We start from the raw sequence: 23,315 nt of genomic DNA on the forward strand, positions 1-23,315 counted from the left end.
TCTGTAATGGGATACTAACTGATGGTATTAATGAAGCGTCATTAATTTGCTCCTGAATAGCCATTCTTCTTTGGCAAAATGCTACTCCTGGCCTGCGTCTCCACTGTATGCAGGGCCACGATGAACTAGGTCGTATAGCTATTTCCCCCACTCAGGTCTGAGTGCAGTTTTACCATAAAAAGTTAACATAAAGGCCTCATCAACACACTCCAGAGCCAAGCTGAGGACCAGCTTGTTGCATCATAGACTTTAAGAGAGTAGGAGGATGAAAGTGCACTTGGGGGTGATGTGAAGCCAGCAGATTTGAAGCAGAAAGAACAGGCAGATCATTTTCCCTTGGAGAGTGAGGAATAATTCCTAGGAATGCTGGAAGACCACAAATGCGTACAGAAAGTGTCAGTGCAGCCTGAGTTTGGAAGGCTTTTGTCACAAAATCCATTCCAGCAAAGTCACATGGACCAGCAAGAGTGAGCATATTAGTCTTTTTTTCATTTTCCTGTTTGCCTCTCCACCAGTTATGTGAAAGCTGCAATTTTATAAGGTTCCTCAGAGTGGGGCATCTCTCTTTTTTTTTTCCTTTCTTTTTTTTTTCTTTCCAATTTCCACCCTGAAGTCTTTTCTTCCAATATTTTAACTGAGAGGGATAGTCTGCCTTTCTTGCTGTAAGGATTCCCTTTGGGTCCAAACTCAAAACTTCTCTAAGGCAAAAATGACTCCACTAGCACTCCTCCTGATTTATCACTTCACAGAAGGAGTTGTAATCCAAGTGAGAAACTGGCTTGTCAAACAGATGCTGAATTTTATTTGAGCCCTCTGAGCCCTTCTTCCACTCTTGTGCTAGTTTGGAAAGTGATTCAGTATATGAAGGTGTACCCTTGAATGTAGACCAGAGGTTATCTGTATGAATTTAGGTAATCAGACATCTACTGATCCTAGATTGCCCAACATTTAATGAAAGAGGGACTCTGTTAAGTATAGAAGCCCTTTCAAACAAGTAATTCGTATCTGGACTAGACGTAGCACTGGAAAATATACATCCAGTTGGGAACACTCAGCCTTTGACAGGAATGATGCATGAGACATAAAACCAGAAGCTTCCTCTTCTCACTGTATTTCCTGTGGGGTAGTTCATGAAGTCCTTAATCAGCAACCTTCACATTAACTCTAGCGGGTTTGCCTCAAACCAAAAAGGGACATAAACTGTTAATGTCCCTGTGAAGAAATCTGAGGGTGGGATACCAAACCTCTTTTTGACAGGATGAGCCTTGGCCACCCTGCTCTGTCCTGGTCCCAGTGTGGAAGGAAGGAGGCCACCAGTGATGGACGATCCATGGTGGTGTTTTAGTTTCAGTCAGGAGGGAGCTTCCTCAGAAAATCAGTTTGTTCTCACTGCCCTCGTTTTGATGTGCATTATGGAGAGGTCTTGCAGCACCCAGACTGAATTGCTTTCAGAAGGAGAGATGGGCAGAGCAGTGCTGCCCAGGTGTGAGTGAACAGAGACTCCCAAACTGTTACCCTTTTGCTCACTTGTCTACACCAGTGAGGTCAATATGTGGACAAAGTAGAGTAATAAACTGATGAGAAATGGAACAAAAGGGACATTAAATAGACTTTCTAGTCCAGCACAATATGGTGCACTTGGTAGTATCTCAGGTTAACTTGCTTCTTAGTTCATCTAGGTGAACTTGTGTTTCTTAGGCTGTTTTTGTTGGCTTCACAGAGTTTTTTACCACAGGCTATAGTAGCAAACAGAAGTAGCCCTTTCTTTGGGCAGGTTATGGTTTTGCACTTTAAATAATCAAGGCTGCAGCAGTCATTGCAATGGTCACTCATCCCCTATTTTGTAGTTGCAACCTGCATCCAACTTACACAATGAGGTATTGTTAATCAGCTACCTGTGAGTCACTAACTGCTGTGCTGGTTTTTCCCTTGCAGATGTCACCGTTGTCCACACCTGCCCATGAGGCCCTATACGAAGAATGAGAAGCCATGCATGCTGTCAGAGTACATGGAGCGATATCCCCTTTACTCCATCACTGTTCCCAGAGGCTCATTTAAGCCAAAGGAAGCGTACAAGATGGCACAGATGCCCATGGAAGGCACCTCGACTACAAAGTATGAAAAACACTGAAAAAGAGTGAGGGCTGTGACTTAGATAACGTGTGTGTGAGAGATGGGTAACAGAGAAAAGAAAAATGATTGGTTTTCACAAGGGGAGCCTGAACAGAACAATGTTGTGGGCTCTGTGAAGGAGGGACGAAGGTCTGTTGGAGGCCAGTTGTTGTAGCAGAGGCAAGCAGCTATTCTTCTTGCACTTCCTGGAGTCTGAGATGTGATCTGATCAGAGAATACATGGGCCACAGAAACACAGTCATGGTCTTGGCTTTTGCTCGCTTTCTGTTTTGGGAAGGTTTCTGGGAAACCAGCAGAAGTGTTGTCTGGGAAAATATGGGTGATACTGGAGGAGTATTTGTCTTTTGTTCTGTGTGTTGTGTGGCACGTTGTACACTGTAACATGAATGACTGGTTTCCAAGGAGGTGTGAATACAGTAGGGCTGGATGATTGGAAAGGACGTCTGGGTGTTCTTTTCAAGGCACTCACTGTGGAGTGCTGGGCTGTTTCTGCTCCTCAGATATGTTGTTGCTCAGTGCTGGCGTTTGGCAGAAGCCCCTGCTCTTGCAGTATGCCCATTTCCCTGATGGAAGTAACTGCTGAGGCTCTTCCCTGCTGCTGGCAGAGTGATGTGCCAAGCACGTGTCCACAGAAGAAACTCATAAAAAATAGGAATCTGATCCTTTAATATGAATCTGAGAGCTTCCCTTTCCTCAAACAGTGGCTGCTGCCTGATCTTGATGGTTACTTCCTTTCTCATCACAGGCACAGTCACAAGCAACATCACTCTTGCCTTTGCTGAACTGAATTAGACACCTAGGAGATGCCAAAGGCTGGTAATAGAAGCCTTAACAGCTAACTCCACCTATCTTTCCCTATCCTGACGTAGAAGCTCTACCAACTCCTTCCCCTAACTACGCCTTTTTAAAAGTTGTGAATTTAAACCACAGATGTGGCTGATGGAGTCTGAAATGACTGACTTACATTTGGGATGCCTCTGCCTCCGTGGGAGTTTTCAGCAACAGCAGAGAGGATCAGAGGGTTTCAAAGAGCAGACTTCACTTCTGTATAGGCCTTCCATCTCCAGCATGAGCCAAGGCAGCTAGACATCTTTGTGTCTGCTTATAACCAAATCCTGGGCTCACTGGTGTCCTCTTAAGGCAGGCGAGGAGGGGCAGCCACAATGTGGGGTCTGTCAAGGACTCCCTATAAACTTTGGTTCAACCAGCAAAACTATCCTTGCTCAGACAAGGCTAGTGATTCCCACAGTAACTGTTACTCTTGGAGTTTAGTACAACTCCTGAAAAGCAGACTAGTAAGAAAGCGCAGAAACTACTTACATTTACTTCTTCAGAGCATGCACTCTACCAAATACATAAAACTTGCCTGCCCTTGTGAGAGGAGAAAACACAGAGCCTGAACAGTTACCCATCGGATTGCAAGTCTTGCTGTCCTCTGGGCAACACTGGTAAGAAAATACAGCCAGCGTGAAAGTACCAAGGCCTAGTGGAAAAGTGCCACCACATATTAGAGGGCTGCTAAAAGCTCTGGTTCTGTGTGGCTGAACTCAGAGTGAACAAATGGATGGAGTGTATGAGACAGCTGCAGGGACTGTGAGGCCAGCAACCAAATACTGAGTTGTCACCAGTCTTCTCTAATAACACTCCACTGAGTGTTAGGTGTCATATTGCAACAGCAAGCCCCTTTGATAAAGTCTGGGAGTTGCAGGCAGTACCATTTTTCATGGCATCTTGGATGCAGGTTGCCACCGATTTATCAGCCGATCAACTCTTCCTCTGTAATCTCCACTGCAGGTTCTGTTGTATTGCAATAGTCAGAGTGGGAAAAGATATGCCCACTGCCAGAAAACCCTTAATCACACTCGTGAAGAATTGCTTGTCTGTGATCTGTTACTTGCCTCTGGTACAGGCTCAGCTGTTTCAAATGTGGGACTGTGCAGTGTACTGTGAGTGGCTTGGGAAAGACCCTTTCTGTTACTGAGCCCTCCTTGCTACTGAGGATGCTGCATGCCTGTTGTATTCCTGCTTGTCTTTTCTTAGCTCCTTTTAAAAAACACATTAGCTTTAAATGGCTGATGGAAGTACTCCAAGGGGCTACAACATGTGTAACATCTACATAAGTACCTCTTGATGCTCTTGAATTATTTTTTTTTTATGTCTGCATTTCTGTTTTTACCCCTATACCTAATAATTTGCAATGTGAATTCTCTTCCCTTTTGCTACACACAGAATTTTGAGAATCTTGTTTATTTGCTAACAAACACAGTATATTCAGAGACTCAGGCTCTTGCTCACACAGCACCACTCCAGATGCAAAGCACAATATAAATATTAGAATAGCTCCTGTACTGACCATTTATTCTGGCTGGCTGCCTGTGGTGTAAACAGATCTGCACCCCAGTGGAAAAGTACTCTGATATTAGAGCCTAAATTCACTGGTGCCAATTAGCAGCTCTCTGCCCTGTACCAAAGGATGTAGGCAGTGAAATAGGTTCAGGTTAGTGAATGTTGGATGGTGATATTATTTTCTTCTCCATCTTGTTTCTGTAATGTTTTGTTGGAGTTAAGTGACACTACTCCAGTATCTTAAAATAGCTCTTTTACAGTGGTACCTGACAAAAAGCTGACTGTCTGACCATGCTGATGTTTCTTTCCTCAGCTGGTGTTTTACTGTAAAACTGTTTTGTTTTTATCTCCCCATCCTGGGCTGGACTGCTGTACAGTGTATTGTCTGGGAAGGCTATTGTTGCCTCTCATATGTTTCCCATATGTACTAGATAGCCTGCTATAATTATTGGGCTTTTAAAAGGAGTTATGCTTTCTGGTGTAACTCCACTGTAGAACAGAGATATCTTTGTGTAAGGCCATTAACCTCACTGGGTGGAGAGAAGGGGGAACCTGGCCTGCCTGAGGTTGTCCAGAGCTGCCTCAGTTCCTTTTTCAGAATCCAGGTTTCCAAATGTGAAAGGCTTGTGTGTCTAATTAACTACTTGTATCCTATCCAGACTTTCCTAGGCTGTGGAGGTAGGGGAAAGTATTAATTTCCTTGAGTGTCCAGCAAAATGAATTTTCCCTTAAAAATAATTTTTTCCTTAAGACAAAAGACATAATGAAATTATTCTTCACAGGAGAGATTACATAGCTCATGAAGTGTTGCCACAGAAACGTAAACCACCTGAAAAGCATGACAAGAGTGATAAGAGTATGGATTTGACCTCCACTTATAAACAAGATTATAACTCCTACCCTATCTCTCAAGTACCTCCATGCCTCCCCTGTGTGACAAGACACATCCCCAGCACCAAGATGGATACAAGAACCACTTATGAAGGTATGTGCTCCTGCAGCTTTTTTCAGGACTTCACCAGTAGCTTCATTCTTGAAGAAGACAGATCAAAACAGTGTGTAGTTGTCCTTTCTTCTATCTATGTATGCCAGCAAGCTGTGCAGGAACCACACAGACACAAATTCTTGGGAATACAGCCCCGCATTAATGGTAGCACTGGGATCTCTCCAAATTCACCACCTTTGCATGTCTGACAGGCCTAGAGACATCCTAGGTAGAAGCAAGGCCTTGTGAACTCCTGCAAATGGGTCCATCATCATCATCTTTATGATATATTGAACATATTCTTGGTATACTGAAGGACTGGCCCACACATTCAGTGGATCAGACACATCTAAAATACATAGAATTTGCTGCATCTGAGCAGGTCATGAAGCATGGCACCCCTTTTCTGTGTGCTGCAGAGTTAATCTGTCAATGTGCAAGAGGTGTATATGGGAATTATGGACATGAAGAAGTTCCACCCAAATTTCCAAAGCACTCAAGTTCTACTCCTGGTAAAACAGCTGAACTGTGCATCTAACTATGCCCTTGTGTCTCAGTAGCAGTAACTTGGTGTAGGTGGTTTATGTTTGTGGGGTCTTTGTTCCTTCCTCTCCAACAGCATGAAATCTCTTCTGCATACACTGGGCAAAATCTTTCAGTTACACATTTACAGCAATGGTACTAGTTTTAGTAGTAAGTCATAAGTAGAAAATCAGATGATTTTGCCTCCCCTCTGCACATCTTTCAGCTAGCTAACATTGCAAGGCAGATAGCTAGCATTTGTGTATTTCTCAAAATATTTTTTCATTATTTTATTTTATTTTATTTTATTTTATTTTATTATTATACTATGCAAATATAAAAGCTTATGATTGGTGCTGGCATTGATATTTGTCCCAATGTAAAGAAACAATTTTTTTCTTAAAACTTGAAATGATAAAGGAATTAAGCAAATAAAAGCTATGTGAATGCAGTGTTAAGATTACCCAGCTGAAATGACTGAAAGTCAGACTTTAGTGCAGCTGCATGTTTGCAATGGCATAAACTGAGATTTCTACATTAAGCACACAGGAAATACTGTACATTTAGAATGACTTGAGTCGTGAAGACCATGACCCGCAGGTGCAAAATACCCATGTTTAAAATTTTGAACACTTTGTTTTGCATAGACAAAGTCACCAGATGGTATTCATTGGAAGCTTCAGTGAAGCCAATAAAAAAAGGCTGCTTTGCACAAGCGGAGGATCATTCCTTCTGTGTTTAGATATCCCTAACTTCTCAGTATCTGAACCAGATGTATATCTTTGTCTTTTATCAGTGTTTAGGTCAGCACCTTAACTGTTACTCTAGAGCTCTACTAAAATGTATCACAGCTACATTTGGTTATAATTTCTGTATTTTTCAAAACACTGCAAATAGAAATCTTTGTCCAAACGCCCTCAAAGATCAAGTTGCATACTGAATAAATTCCCTTTTAAAGGCCCAGGTTCACAAAAAATACAAGTTTTCTTTGGGCTAAGCATTGCTAGGTTTTACTGATCACTACTCAAGTGTGAAATTTTGAAACGTGCTATTCAATTATCATAATTCAAATATTTAAGCAGCATATAAAACTGTGCTGCTTTGGTATTGAATTAGCTTTCTTACTGTAGTGTCATACTCCTTCCCACTAAACACACCATATCCCAAATGACGCTGTAGGTTTAAGATGATGCTATTGCATATCACAGTTAATGTCAGATTACTTTGCAACTTAAGGTTTCAAAATTCTCATCTCCTCCAAGATAAGCACATAGCTGTTTTTATCCATCTGCAGGTACACAATCTAATTTTAGTTTTGTCTTGCTTTGTTACAGTGAGATGTGCCTAACCCTCCAATAACATATGGTTCATATCCTCTGTTCCCTCCTGTACCCCCTAATGTTTTCAAGATTGTGCTACATGGGAAACTATTAATATCTATGGGAGAAGAATTAGAGTTACAATAAAGTTGTAACATATTTTGAAGGAATAGTAGCACTGCTGGCTTACACTAAGTAAAATAAATTCATAATGCCTATGAGGTCTCCAAATGTGTAGAGCTTGTAAATTTTTAAAATTGGAGACAGATGGACTTCCTTGTCATATTTTGGATATTTTGCAAAAGCTGTGGTTACATCCAAAATGCACAGACTGTTTTCTAGCAAAGATGATGGGAGAATATGAAAAGTTTTTTGGTAACTTTTGGTTGGTGTCTGAAATGTCAGATCTCTGAATGACCCCTTGCTTTGAGAGGCTCATTAGCTTCTCACTTTTTAACACTTTATTAATACATCCCCTGTAATGCCACATGTCCATATGTGCTCATGGTTCACCCTGCTGGACCACCTCTCCAGGAAAATTGTGTACCCCAGGCACGAGTACAAGGTCAGCATCCCATGAACGTGGTGGTGCCTGGACATCTCCTATTCACCCAGAGAAACAGGAGTACCTTGGGCATCTAAACACTCTGACACTCGCAGGGCACGCAGCCTGCACTTCAGTGGCACCGACAGTGGCAAATGAATGTCTATGCCAGTGCACACAGGCAGGGCCATATTCTCCACTGACTGCACTAATTAGTGGCTTCCTGGGAGCAGCATAGCACCTGTGGCTGCTGCTTCCTCTCTTGTGCCAGGGCAGAGCAACTTGCTGTGAACCAGAAGGACTTTAAATAGACATCTAATTGGGACAAAAAGTTACTTTTTTTTGGGTCAGCTTCACATTGTGATGAACACATCCTTTGTATAATTGTGTTTGTGCAGTACCATAGCCATTGCCATTCAAAAGGAATAACTGTTTGGATTGGAGAGTTCAAATATCCTGATACATAACTGCATCATTTACTTTGTAGTACTTTGAAATCTAGACTTCCTTCCTGTGCAGAGTCAGCGGGAAGCTTATTTGCCTCATGACTCTGAATGTGGTTTAAAAGGAGGGAAAATTAAATAAAAGAAGACTTGGGTTAGCTCCAAGACTATTTCATTTTGACTTCCTACCAGTAACCATAATGCTCTCTAGGGGAACTTGCACAAGATTGCTAGGAAGGGAAAAAATGATGGTCTTCTGGCTGCAGCACTGGTTGGAGAGCTAGGCAGCTTTGCAATAGCTTTCTAGTGTGACTGAGTGCAAATCTTTTTAAGTCTCAATGCCTCATTTTTCCCCCCTGGTACCCTGCCGAGGAAGGAAAATATGAATGTCTCTAAAATGCTATGTAAAATGTTTTCTTAGTCATGAATTTGGATAGCAAAATTTCTGGAGTATGGACCATCTCTGTGGTATGATTCAATGCTTCAGATCAGTGTAGGCTTAGTCTGTGAATTCCAGCACAGTTCTTCTAATAAGGAAGAATTGGAGACAGAGTTACAAGCTCCTTCTCGGTTCCTGCTTGTACTGACAGCAAGAGTACCACAGAAAGCAAAGCCAAGAGCCAAGGAGGTGCCACACAGCACAGCTTGCTGACACCAAATGAACTGCAAAACCCTGAATTCGGCAAACAGTAGGCAGCATCACATCTATGCAGTTGAGAAATCAGGTCGTCCCCAAATAAGAAGGTATAAAAACGATGCATAAGCTCTACAACTTGGCCTTTAGAGTAGAATGATGGACATCTGGTTCTCCTTGCCACAGACTTACTGTGGGAGACACCTGAACTGCCTTCTGCAGACGTAGGCATACTCTGCCTGCGCTCTGAGCCAGCCACAACATAGCTGCAGGAAGGTAAATGAAGGGGGTTGAAGTCAGTGCCATGATACTCTACTTTCATGATTTCTGGTTGACTGAGCATGAGGACGGCAGCCACTCAGTGATCTGCAGAAAATGCCTCTGCAAGACTGAGAATGTAATTTAATCTTCCCACATTGTATTTCACCATCTCTGTAGGTATGGGTGGGCACTGGACTATTTTCATTCTATATTCTGTGTAAATGCTAAGCATTTCCAGGGGTTAGCACACTAGTGTATGTGTTCTACAGCAGCTCTTCTAATAGGGTTTGTCAATCATTACAACACCAACAAATATTTTTTACATTAGAAAATGTAATAATCAAAACATAGTATGGTATATGCCTAAACTCACCAAAGAACTTCAGCCGAGCACTTAGAAAGGATTCCTCTTATGTTTCAGATGATTATGTGCTATGGAATGAACCAAAGACAGACCGGATCAGACCAAACAACAGATTTCACCCATCAGAAGAAAAATTTGACCACAGAACCATTGTCCAGGGTGACTATCTCTACAGGGGGCCAGTTGCCACTCAAAGCTGCAAACCTCTGAATCTGGTCCAGAAAACTGAGGGTCCCTTTGAGAATATAACCAATTATAGAATTAATTATGTGCCACATCCTCTGCAGAAATGTTATGTCCATAAAAATGAGAAATACAAGGTCAATGAGGTCCCATTTGATGGCCTCACTACCCACAAAGTTTCTTACAAGGGGATGGTTGGTGAGCCAGCCAGGCTTGCAAAACCGTGCCAGCTGAAGCTTCTCCATGATCTTCCATTTTCCTCTACAACCGAGTTTCAAGAAAAATACCAAGCTTGGCCACGGCATCCTGTATTCACCAAAAAACCTGACATGTATCTTCCACCTCTGGAGAAAATGGACCTTCACACCACTACTCAGATACATTACAAGCACCCAAATAGCAAGCCAGCCAAGATGTGTCAATCTTTGGCCCACCTTAGAAAAAGTACTGAGCCATTCAATAGCTCTTCTATAATGAAGGAAGACTATAAGCCTTGGCTGTGCAAGAGACTAAAACCTATCACTCATGCTCCGGAGCTGACCTTCCCAGCAAAACCAATGGATTGCTTGACTACCTTTCAGACCCATTATGTGCCTCATCCACTCACAGTTGTGAAGAGCTATAAACCTGGCTGGTCAGGCCCAAATCATCACACTCTGCTAGATGCTAAAACGACCTATGCCACCAGCTACACACCAAAGGGCCTTGTTAGATGCTTGGCATCTTACAAAGACCCACCGGGTTACGTCTTTGAGGGAGCTGATGCTGATGGTCACAAACTTTATCTGCCTGCTTCCAAGAGTGATTGCCTACAAAGTGGACACTGAAAGAAGAAGAGAGCGGTGGATGCAGCCTTCTTGGAAATGGATTCAAAGAGCAGGGCCTCAGTAAGCTACAAATGACAGCTTGATTTTGTTTGTAACCTTTCAAACCAATTACTGATTTCATATTTGGAGACCTCCTAAAATAAACTTAATTCCCAGGCATTGGCTTCTTCTGGATCATTTGCACAAATGAAAAACATAAAATCCAGGGAAAAGACACACTGATCCTTGTTTCTCTGTATTTTTTTTCATTTTCCCACCTAACTCTTGCTCTTTAACTAATAGAGATATCCTCCTCCTGAGACACTAAAAGAGTGATCTCGTAGTAACATAATTATTAGTGTAACATGGGGTCAGTGGCATCCATGATGACAGCAGTAGAACAGCCTCTTCAGATGAATTACATGCTGGAAGTCACACTTAAAAGTCATGGCTAGATAACAAAGTCTGAGATCTGGCTTTACTAGTCACTCACATCAAAGACACATACAAAAGGTACAATTACTGGATAAATATTATTGAAGATTGTGCCTTCATTGTGCCACTGTGCTGCTCAGACCTGTGCTATCAGATGTGAGGTTGCCATGCTAAAGATACCACCCTTGCTGACAACTTCCAAGGCAAGCTTTTCAGTAAAAGCTTTTCACTGCAGGATGCAATGAGGGTACCAGAAACATCAAAGGGTTGAAATTGTCCTGTGTTGCTACAGTTCGGCCAGCAGCTGGATTTGTATTTTCTTTTGGATAAGGCCAGTATTAAGCTCCTGATCGGAACTGTTCATTTCTGTGTCCAAAGTGCTTTTCTGTAGGTTTACGAGTGTTAAATTAGCACTATGAAACTTATTGGCTTCTTAAGTGCATTCTACTTTCCTAAACCCTCCTTTCCCTTACTCCTGGGTGCTCTCGCTGTTTCCTGAGTATTTAGCTTAAATGCTAGGTAGAGCTGTTGCATGCTGGAGGAAAGGCTTGGGTCTCACCATCAAAGTGGCTACATTTAAGGAGGAAGTGGAAGACAATTTTTGGTATAAATGTATTTTAAAACTTTTGAAAAGCTTTGAAACTTGTTGGGAAGTCTTCCATAAGTGCTTGCAAGCTAAAGCCGAACACATTCTTTCTGAAAACATGAATGCCTAACCCTGAGGGAGGGAAGCTATTGGAACATTCACCCTAGAAGCATAGTGGCTCTACATCACTTGAAGTCCTTGAATCAGTCCTAGAGGCCTTTTCTAAACATATGCTCTAGTTCATTGAAAAATTATGAGCTTGCAGCATGAAAAACTAGGCAAATCTCTACAGACTACACTATAAAAAAGGGCCAAACTATGTACTCATTGATGGTTCCACAGAGCCTTCAGAAATACAGGAATCTGTAAATTATTCACTCACCTGTAGTGAGGTATTGACCTAGAGTATGTATGGCATTTTTGCCAGCTCATGCTATCTTACCAACCTTCTTGAACCTTCATGTCTTTAATGTTGAGCTTTGACAGGAAAATACTTTTTCTTCCCCATCACTTTTTATTCACTTATTTTTCTGATTTTTATTTATCAGCCCGTAATTCTGTCAATTTTGAAACAATGTTTATCTGAAAGGAACTGCTGGGGCTTGTGGCTGAGGAAGAGATTGTTCTTTTATGCAGGAAAGCTCCCTGACTGTTCCTTCAACTCTTTGATGTAAGACTGGCAATGAATGCAAAGCCAGGGTGTAAATCTATCTAGACACCAGAGTCTAGTATGTAAATCTATCTTTATTACAGGTTTGTGGGTTTTTTTTGCTGGGTGAAAGTTAGGCTTATCAAAATGGATAGCAATGCAATATGCTGCTTAGCATTAGTAATTGCTGGATTTTGAACATAAACAGCAGGAATCTTGATTTTGCAAACAGTGGATCAACTCACAGCAGCATCAAGCAAACATGGCTGGTTTAATGCCAACACTTTCACCACATGAGACACAGGTTTGTTTTTTTTTCCTGGCTTACACCTAAATAAATAAAAAACTTATTAATATCATTATATGATAGCACTAAGGAACAATGTGAGTTCTCTTGAGTGACTAAAGGTGTGGTTCCACAGAAATTAAAGCTGACTAAATCTTGGGCTGCTGTGGTCTCACCTTTCTGTCTGCCTGCAGCTGCATATTTCCCCCATTCTCTCTCTTCCTGGTAACAACATTAGTGCTGTCTGAGTGCGTGATGGACTAGATGAGGACACTGACCCAGCTGAAGGCAAATCAGTGTTTTAGTAAGGTTAAGACCCATTTACTTCATTTCCCTGAATCAGTGCACCACTCAGTTGCACAGTTGCCAATTTCGGTGCAGGAGGTCAGCACAGAAAGAAACACATAACTTGGGTAGCCCAGACGTGGCTTGGCTGGAACTGCTGTGGAAGTGCATCTCCCCTTCCCAAACAAGTTGTTCAATGCCTCCTAATTTGGTGTGGCCCTGAAGCAAAACCTTTGTGTGCTGCCTGACCTCCCCTGGAGGAGGCATTTGCTTAATCCTGTCTCTGCCAGCCTCCCCTTCTTCCCCTGTCCACTGCATGGACAGGGCTGTGCTTCTGCTCCTCCTGGCCTCCTGTGTGGGCAGCAGTCCTCCCTTTGCTCTGTAACGCAGTTAAAGCAACACCTTCCTAGCCTGCAGTTTAATTTTGATTAAAATGGCAGTGTCACCAGAAAATTGGCATAAGAGAAAATTATAATTTGGGGGAGAATTGAGGTGTTTAACACAGAAAATAAAGATGGACTGCACTGCATTACACAGGATTTGGTTACTGTTTTCATGCAGAATGAATTTATGGATAAAGATGAGCAGAAGTTAATTTTACCTTATGTTTGCGCCAATTAGATTGAACTTCTTCTTAGAGTGGTCACAATCTCAGAAAGAAGAAAGTAAAAGTTAGAAGCCTGAAAAAGAGCTTAAAAGGTCACTGTAATTTTTTTTGAAGTTACTTACAGGAGGAGGAAAATGAAACTGTACTTGTGTGCATGGCAGAACTAGATGCTAGTGCTAGATGAACTAGCACTTGTTCTGAAACCTCTCAGATGCTCTATAGTGATCTTGTCTGTTTTGTGGGACAATAATGGGTGAAAAAAAGACTACCTGCCTTTGGCCCAGCTTCCAGTGTTGGGAGCAGCCTTGAGGAGCTCATGAAACTTGCACTCATGATGCAGCACAAGACAACACTTCTCACTCTGTGAACAAATGGGTAGAAAGAGGGAAGTCAGCTTTAATCAACCCCTTTTACTTCATTCATTGGTACTTTTGAAGAATGACAATGTAATGAATACCTAAGCACTGACCTAAGTACAAAGGCTACTATTGAAAAGTGTTTCAAAAGCCAAAATGCAAGGATGAAATCAAGGGGCTTTTTCCTTGGCAGGTTTGAGAACGGCATGCAGGACAGTTGTACTGTGAAGCATGCAAAAAACCTCCAAGGATAATTGTGCTAAGCAATAGTAGATGAAAACTGTCACTGTCAGAGCAGGTTACTACACTGGTATCAATTACTGTAATCATTGCCAATAGACATTAGCTGTGTACAGGAACAGTCCCCTGTACATACACTGCAGAGCCTATTTGAAGGCATAGCTTCTTCCTGTGTCCCTGAAAACACAGAAGAGGAGAGCTCTCCAGTACTACTGATCTCCAGGGCAAAGGACAATCTGTTAGGCAAGTCTTAAGCATGAAAGCTGAATTAAGGAGACATGTCCAAACTAAATGTTACAAGGGTTGCATCTTCCTGGAAGGTCCTGAATGTCTGCTCAGCCAGGATGCAGGCAGGACTGCAGTTCTTGCCAGTGGAAAGGCTGAGCAAAACTACTTAACTCCCCTGTCCTCAGCTGGAAACAAAATAAAACAACCCCCAAAGAAACCAAGTTATATGGAATAATGGGGGAGATAGATAACTAATGAGTTTGGTTTTGACTTGCATGATATCAGTCTTTCAATCACCTGTGCCTGCAAAGACTGCAAACCCCTGGTGCCTCACATCTGCAGGAGACAGTTATTCCATCTGGAGAAGTTTTGCAGTTGGCAATATGCAAGAGGTCAAAAAACCCAGTAAGTTAGATACTTATGGTCTAGAAATATGAACAGGCAGCAAATTTGTGAAAAGTTTACCACTACAAACCTTGAAAAGGGCTTCACCAATGGTATGGATTGCGAAAGAGAGCAAATTGTCAGCACCTTGAGTGTTTCAGAGCTATGAAGAAAGTGTTGAACTATAAGCGGTATACTTCAGTAAGGACTGGGGATGTTCATGTCACAGAGGGAAGCAATATTGATCCTGAGCATGGTACTCTGGAGACAGGAGGCAGCTGAACTTAATGTACAAAAAAGCAAACACTTTCTTTGCAAGTGTGAGAGACTGAAAGAGTTAATGTCTCAAACATCGTGGTGGGGCAAGTTCTGCTTAAAGACAAACCCTGCACAGCAAGGAATCAAGGTGAAAAGCCCATCAGCTGGGACATCAGCAACAGGAGGGGGGGGGCATGCTGGAGGGTTCGTAGTGCTCTGTTCTGATAAGCTGTTCTGATACAAAGATCAAACAATGGCCACATCTGCAGGGAAGAAGTTACTGCACAAAGGACCTGCAAGTCCAAAGGCTCACAAACTGCTCATTAACCTGATGCTTTTCGGTGCTGGCCTGAAGGAAGGGCAAGGATGATAAAGGAACACAAACTGAAGCCACAGGCATGCAGGCCCACTGGAACTGGACTCCTGGGCTGACTGAACCAACGCTGGACCTAGGACTGGTGAAATCTTTCTTCCTTTTTCCCTCTGTGCCTTCTTCTCTCTTTCCTTTTCCTTTTCCACAATCCCTACACCTCATCCCTTTAAGACATAAAACCACTGACCAAGTCTGAGATTAAGAGTGGATCCAGCCACCCCGGGCCCTTCTCTGAGGAGGAGTCTAGAAAGCAAGGGGGTCTGCTCTGAACCTCGTGACTCAACGGGAGGGATCTCCTTATTCCCTGAATTGATCTATGTGGTTACCCTGGGTTACACGGTTTACAGAAGTAGTTTTAAGCCAATTCCTGTTGTGAGAAACCCTGCCACCTACTAGCACACCTCCCAGCACACCTCCCAAGTTCAGTTTTCTTCTGTCATGAATAAAATCTTTAACTGATAGTTTGGTGTCATTTCACCTTAATTTAGCCCAAAGGGAATTTCAAATTAAACAGGACTCCCTGGTCTGTCCGGTCTGGGTCATGATAACAAGACAAAAAAAAGACTTTGCTGGGGCATGGACAGGATCTCTCTGAGGGAGCCATGTCATCTCAGTTGGAAAGAGGCATTTGGATAGAGAGCTGCAGTCTGGGTTCGCTGGTATGGAAAACTTCCATAATGAATTTTCTGAGCAGAGTTCGCTTTTGGCTGATACTGTTACAAATCCCTCTTCCCCCTACTGTATTAAGGTGTCTCTCTCTGCCTCTTTCCCACATTGGAAGCATTTTGATGAGTTGTGCCTCTCTCCTTGTTTTTCTGGGGAAATACTTTGGGGCAACCTGATCTTCACTTCTCCATCTGGCTGCAGGTCTGTCCCCCAGATGTTTTAGGCTGCATTCATCAGGGAAGGAATAGAGTAACTCTTAAAGAGGCAGTGGTGTGTTTGGCCCTATATTCCCTGTTTCCACCAGCTCACTAGCGCTGTGCTTGCTGATATGAACTGTCCCCAGCCAGGCGGGAGGGCTCATGCGGCACTGCTGAGTGCCATCACGTGGGCTCAAGGGTGCTGCTGGGTGAGCAAGGCCCTGCTCTGCTTTGCTCTCTGCTAAAAAAGAAAAGTGCCTGTGGGATCCTCCTGGCACAGATGGATTTGATTTGCTGTGATTTGTGTGTAGTGGGTTAACAGTGAGATTCTTCTTTTTTGGTAATAAAATCACTAGGTTGTATGCTGTTAGTTGAAAACTGACTCCATCAGTGTTTCAGTGGGTGAAGTGTTTTAACAAGCATCCACCAACCTCATGGGCTATTTATTTAAACCAATAATTTATGCTTTTAAGAAAAAGCAGCATGTTGAAAAGAGTGGGGGGAAGTCTCCATATAGCCCAAACCAAATTACTCCTCAGCCCAACCATGAAGCACTTCCTTAAGAGAAAAGAAACCCGTCCTGGCTCATCACTTCGACAGCAAGCTGTTGATGCCCTGTCTGGTGTGATCTTTCTGGTTCGGGTTTTATTGTTGTGCTTTGCCACTGGCCCTAGGGATTTTGTAAACGAAGTAGGCTCAGACCTCATGTGAGACCTAGAAGCAGCAGGCTATATTGTAGTATTAAAGAGGGTAGTAGTACAGACTGATTCCCCATGCCCCTGTCATCCTAAGCATGTGTGGATAACTATATGCCTACTATGCAATTGTTCACATCCTGCCACTGCTTAAATAAACAGTATTTATATGTAGCCAGAGTACAATCCTCTGGTGTCCCCTTCCCTTTTAGCCACATGAAGCTGCCTGCTTTTATTTTATCTACACAAATATAAAGCCTTTCTTTGCAAAGGGCTTAAAGGCTTAGGCAACACTCTTGTTTTTCCCCTTTTTTCCCTCTTCTAAGAGGTAAGCAGGAGGTGTTAGCAGGAAGGATGGAGAACTGCAACCCAAACAAGCAGCACACTATTTGTTCATTGTTTTCACTTAAAAGCCCTAGTTATCAGAGTTTCATAAGCCCTATCACTTGCTCAAGACAGCTGAGGTGCCTCCCTGCTCGTCCCTGGTTGCAGACCTCTTGCTCTGCCTGCAGAGAGGAGTCTCCTGCCCAGGCTCTGTTCAGCTGGTGCAGCCCTGCCTGCTGTGCTGCAGCCCTCCTATAGCCTCAGGGACCTAGCCAAATGCCTGGTCTTTCAGCTGGTACCTGGGAAATTTGTGTGTCTGGGCAAGTGTGGAGGTGCCCTGCAAGACAAGAAAACTGTCCCTGGTGAAGAATGAGCATTTCGTGGTACCAGGGTTGCTTCTGTTGTGTGAGCTTAGTGATGATGCTGCAGTAGCTTCACCGAGATGCTGTGCAGAGGACTCTGGCCTTTAGAAACCCGGTGCCCATCTTCCTCAAAAGCCGTTGCTCTGGCTGACAGAAGCTGTAGTTTTGAAGGGAGTGTGGAAGGAGCATGGCAGGATGGAGTGTCTCCTTGGAAAGAAGTAATGTTTAGTAAATACATCAGCTGTTAGCATCAAAAAGACCTACAGAGCTCTCTGGACCTATGCAAGCAAGTGAGGGGTGGAGCAGTGGCTCTGGGCTCTTGTCACTGGGATAGTGAGGTGCCAAGGAGACGTGGGTGTGCAATGGGTGATGTGATGCTGCATCACTCCTTCCCATCTGCCACACTTCAACATGTGCAATTCAGAGCAGCCTGAGGCCGTAGAACTTGCACATGATATAGACTCAGAGAAGGGCCTTAAAAACATTCCCATGCAACCCCCTGTTTCTGTGTGAAGTAAGCGTGTGCAGGTCTCCCAACACGTGTGCTCATGAGTCACAGTGGCAAAGCAGGCACCAGTGTAAAGCTGGCACGCACAAAAGGGCAAAGCACATCCAGTGGGCTTCCTGTATTAAAAGCAGAACAAAAAGCACTGGCAAGATTCTCATGAGAATGAATTGCATCTGACTGTGGTTATAGCTGGTGATACTGGCAGCAAATATTTCAACTTTCACACTTTTATTTATAACCTGATGCTGTCAGCTACTTTCCATGTCAGTGACAGGGTATATGCTTTACCCTCAGTATCTCTAGCAACAGTACTTACAAACTGATTTTGTTTCATCTTTTTTTTTTATTGGTTTGTTTCTCCCTGTGTAAAGCCTTCTTCATATGAGCATGAGCTGATAGGGAAGCTCAGATCAGTGAGGAGCCACTGCTGATGATCCTGTTTTAAATACATTTCACAAACAAACTACTTTGTGCTCTATTTTGTCAGTTTCTTTTTTTTTTTTAAATTGAAAAAACTCTTCCACATGGACCCTTCTGTGATACTCCTGTAATGTGAAGGTACTTGTGTACTCTCAGCTTTGCTGCCTCAGCCACCCAAAATGCATTGGATGGCTCAGTAGAGGCTGCTCCAGGTTTTGTGACCATTCTGGCAAAAAAGAAGGGCTGGAGTCTGTGATGTCATGGACTTTCTAGTCTCAGTCTTCATCAGTGATCACTGAAGGAAAGATGAGGCTGAGCACCATATTTGCTTCTCAGAGGGACAGATGGAGAATAAGAGGCATTATTGTGTTCATATCTTCACATATGAAGTTGAGAATGGGAGCAAGTGAAAAGGCCAGGGAGGATAGAAATAGGTATTTTAATCAGAAGAGATACTGAGACATGGCTTTTTTCTTTATAAATCTGGATAAACAACTTGTTGGGTTGCATATTACTGGAATGCTTTAGTGAGAACTTTATATCAAAATTTTATTAAAATGACTTACATATTTGATCAGATTTTAGATTTAATTCCGATTGACTGGAGGGGAGATGTTGGGTGGAAATGCTGAAAAGCAATGTAGGTGAAAATGATGATTAATCAATATACTTTTAGTGTGAGAAATGTGTAAGATCAGTAGAAAAAAGGTGTCTGATTGTCTTCTCCCTCAGTTTTGTGCAAACTAAAGTATTTGACATCTTCTTTGGTTTAGTGTACACAAATAAATGCTGAGTGTGACAGTTAACACGTAACATTAGTGACAAATATATGTATACCTTTAAACAAGAGGATGAAGGGAATGGTTAAATCAGTGATTCCCAAACTGTGGTCTGCAACTAATATGCAAAGCCATAATTAGCATTAGCAGTTCTGAGCTTCCCATCTGTTTACACTGGCAGACTCCAAGAAAATCTGGCATTTAAAACAGTTGGAAAGCTTCTGTGTTAAAAATTAGATAACTGAAAGAATGAAGTTAATTCATTCAACTACTAGCTGAAATGATCAGTGACTCACTGACAACTGCCATCAAGAACTTATGAGGACTTCTGCGGTCCTGAAAATCTGGAAGAAAGTAAGCTTTTTGTTCACCTTTTTCTACAAATAGAGGTAGTACAAACAGATAGGAAGGTGATCATTAGTTTCTGTTTGACAGGGTAATTTGCAAAAAGGAACATAACTTAAAAAGACCTTCAATTGCAGTCCATATGATTGCAGTAAGATATTAGGAAAAAAAAAAAATCCAGCTAAAGGCTACTTTGGAAAACTCTGCCTATGGCTTCTGTGGTTTTAAGAGTATGTATGCAGATGTACATGCCTGGAGTAGTTTAGCTGTTCTTACCTTGTCCCACTTGGGGGGTGGGAGTGGGTCTCCTGTGGGAAACCTTTCAGCACTGCTTTTTTCTTCTTGTTGCAGAACTGTTTTTCTTCCTTGAGGAAAATTAGTAGGGAGAACAAAACTGGAAGCTTGCTTTGAAGGTTTTGAAGGCTTTTTGACTTGACTGGTAACTAGAGCCATATGCATAAAAAGAGAATAATTATTCTCTTGAGAACCTAAGCTGGCCTGCTGTTCATTTTACATCAGCACCAGCTTCTATAATTGTTTTACTCAAAAATAAACGACCGAATTCCCATTGCCTTCGGCACTGTTGCTTGGAAATCTTAGGTCTGGTCTTTGGCTTGCATCTCTGTGTCTGTTTATGTATGTGTGAAGTGTTATTTACCTGCAGTGTAGGTATCTAAAAAGCATATGCAGGAACATCATACTAGGGAAATTGTCAGTAAATCAGAGCAAGATCACTGTTCCCTTTTGGAAGAGACATTGTATCATTTGTTTGAAAAGGGCAACAGCAGAACTAGCTTAGTTTTCAAAACCTGATTTTGTCTTTGTTAAGAGAAAATGCTTTTGCTTTGTTAATTTTTTTTCTTCTTTCCTCTCCTCCTTGTAATTCTGACCATTACCAGGATTTCCTCTATGTATACACTTGATGCTTCAAGGAGTTGGAAGCTCCATTACTGAAGGCAGCAGCAACCTATAAGGAAAAACTGAAGTAATAGGGGTTGCTTCATGCCCTGGGTTGCTTCATGCCCTAGTTTGCTGAGGAGAGTTACAAGATGTCTTTAAGCATTGCTGCATGGAAAAAAGGAGTACTTTTACTGATTTCCATGATCCTAGGACCAGCGGTGATGGCTTTATACTTCTGCAAGAGCAACAGATGCAAGACATTAGCAAAAAAGAATAAAGCAAGATAAATTAAGAATTAAAATGGATCTCCAAGACAAGGTGAAGAATCTTAATGGCTGGAGGCATTTAAAAACAAGTTAAGACATCCTCTTTCCCCAAGGCAGGTAGATCATGTGTACTTTGTGTAACAGCTGTGTGCTGCTATCATAATAGAGAATAAGGACAGAGTACTCCAACAGCTTTGCTACTTTGTTTGGCTTTTGCTTTTAAGATTAAAAAACAACACATCAGACAGCAGTAGTTAAATAAGTAACCTGCATTACTTGTACAAAAAGTTATATAAATACAAGTTTGCTGTTTTGTTTTCTTTTTAGAGAAGGAAAGCATCGTTTCATAAAATATCCAGCAATCCTTATCTTACTGAGATGCTGCCAAGTCACAATTCAGAGGACAGACATGTGAAATTAAATCCACACTGTGCAGAGTCAACACAGTGGACCCTCCAAATCTGATCTTTCATGTTTATCCTGTGCACAGTTACACAGCTACTATTCAACATGTGATTGTCTGAATGTTTTGCTATTAAACAAATGAAAATACTTCCCCATACTGCTTTTTGTTAACTACTGTACTAGAAATATCCACCACATCGTCGTCGTCATCATCATCATCATCATCATTATTATTATTGTTATTAAGGAATTGTCCTTCATTCCATGCATAACTATCATTTCACAAGTTAAAAATGTCATCCCTCCCTCATGTCATAGTTTATAAAGCACTCTGTGCACAGCGAAGCAGATCCCCAGTTAAATGCAAGTGCTATTAAAATTAAGAGAAATACACTATTACTGATGATTTTAGAGGAACAAAAGTATGGGGAGATTTAAAAAAACCCCCAAATAGTTTTATCTGGACAAATTAATGTACAATTATTAATATTGCACTTTTTATACAAGAAATCCTAATAAATATACAGAAAAGATATACATTTACATACATAGAAAGACATTCTTCTTTTTTTTTTTTAAATAAAAAGTTACATTGATGCTTAGCAACACTATTTCTTGAAGACCCATTTGTAGTAAGAGGGTTCACTGCCAGATGTGTTTTGAAGTAAGCCAACTAGAGACAGTTTAATGTCATGAACCTGGCACTGACCTCAAAAGTGGACTCCCAGTTTTGCTGAAAAACCCACGTGTCATGGAAGCTGTAACACAGCAGTACTTCAACAGCATTTCATTAACGTACCACGAGGCATGAGGCCCACTGGGGGTGACAGGAGAGGCACAGCCAAGCCTTTAGTTTAAGATGTCTTGAGCCAAAGCCTTAGATGCAGATAGCTCTCCTTTAAAGTTTCATGATGCTCAAACACCCTACTTTGCAGATTTCCTCTAATTTTAGGGTTCTATTCTGAGCAGAGCAGAGAGAGTGGCTAGGAACTAAAACAATGAAGCACCTCACTGCCTGAATAACCACTACAACTGGCGAGGGGAATAGACTCACAGACAGCATGCAAAGTCATGCTGTGGGTATGATGTTTGAGCCTCACTTTTTAGATTGCATCTTCAGTGTGTTATACATGGGCTTAAAAATGTGCTGCTTTATAGCACCTGTCTTGTTGTGGGAGGCAGCAAGAGAGGAGCAAATTTGTTAAAAATTATTGGCATTAGTCCTCTGGGATAGATGCTAAATCCATTCTGTTTCTACTGAGTAGGAATAACCACAAAAAATCAGAATACAGCTCTTTTATACAACTTGTCCAAAAGGTTTGGCTGCCAGGAGAGAGAAATTTCACATTAGCAGGACAGGAAAACGCACTTCCTCAAGTTCCTTTCCAAAACCCCAGGTCTGAAAGCACCTGAACTCTGGGAACTTGTACTCCTCTCTTTTCCAGATAATCATTAGTAGGATGCAGTATGCAAAGTAGCTCCTGTTACCATAGACAATTTCTATCTTTCCTGCCTAGGCTCACTACAGGACAGTATTTGCATATTTGTACACTGTCTGTCAACAGGTGTTCATACTGTCTCTCCTTCTGAATAATAACTAACATCATCACCTCACCTCTGTGCTGAGGGCAACACTCCTATCCCCAATCCTCCCTCACAAGCACAACCTGGGAACTCTTTCAGGTATGCCTTAGACTCACTAATTTTACACACCATTGTTCAACTTCCCCAGACACCAGATCCTCAAGGATCATGAGGATCTCCAACTGAAATCATCTGAAGGCTCGGCATGAGAAGAAGAGAGGGGTTTAGAAAGAAAAAAAGGAATAAAGCAAAATCATATGCTTATATTCTCAAAGTAGCCTAAGATAGCTGAAGTAACTGTATATTGCATAGCTGAATGTTTAGGTTAGGGGTTTTTTTTCCTTCCAGTACCCCATGACCTGCCAAGCTGTTTGATTATTTGTTTCATATTGTGGTGATCCAATGTGATGCTAGGATTTTAATCTGATCTGCTTCCCTGTTTGTCTGTTGGTGTATCCTCAGACATGTACATGGATTATGGGGCAGCCCCACTCCTCTCAGGCCCATTGCTGGTGGTGTGGGGCTCACTGACTCTTTGTGGTCTACCCTCATGACTGTGTTTTGCTGTATTCTGTCTCCCATATTCATAGCAAAGAAAACTTGTCAAGTCCCTTTACAACAATGATTTGGTAAAAGG

General features: G+C 42.1%; 1 protein-coding gene across 1 annotated transcript in view; it reads left to right on the forward strand.

The window, feature by feature from the left end:
* The window catches only part of SAXO1 (stabilizer of axonemal microtubules 1), a 38,604-nt gene extending 28,043 nt beyond the window's left edge, over nucleotides 1–10,561 (forward strand). The window contains exons 2-4 of the mRNA XM_049794318.1: nucleotides 1,936–2,115; nucleotides 5,262–5,464; nucleotides 9,609–10,561. Coding sequence (XP_049650275.1) covers nucleotides 1,936–2,115; nucleotides 5,262–5,464; nucleotides 9,609–10,561 — 1,336 coding nt within the window. The remainder of the gene's footprint in view (nucleotides 1–1,935; nucleotides 2,116–5,261; nucleotides 5,465–9,608) is intronic.
* Nucleotides 10,562–23,315: the final 12,754 nt, after the last annotated feature.

This window comes from Accipiter gentilis, chromosome Z (genome assembly GCF_929443795.1).
Source record: "Accipiter gentilis chromosome Z, bAccGen1.1, whole genome shotgun sequence".
Taxonomy (NCBI): Eukaryota; Metazoa; Chordata; class Aves; order Accipitriformes; family Accipitridae; genus Astur; species Astur gentilis.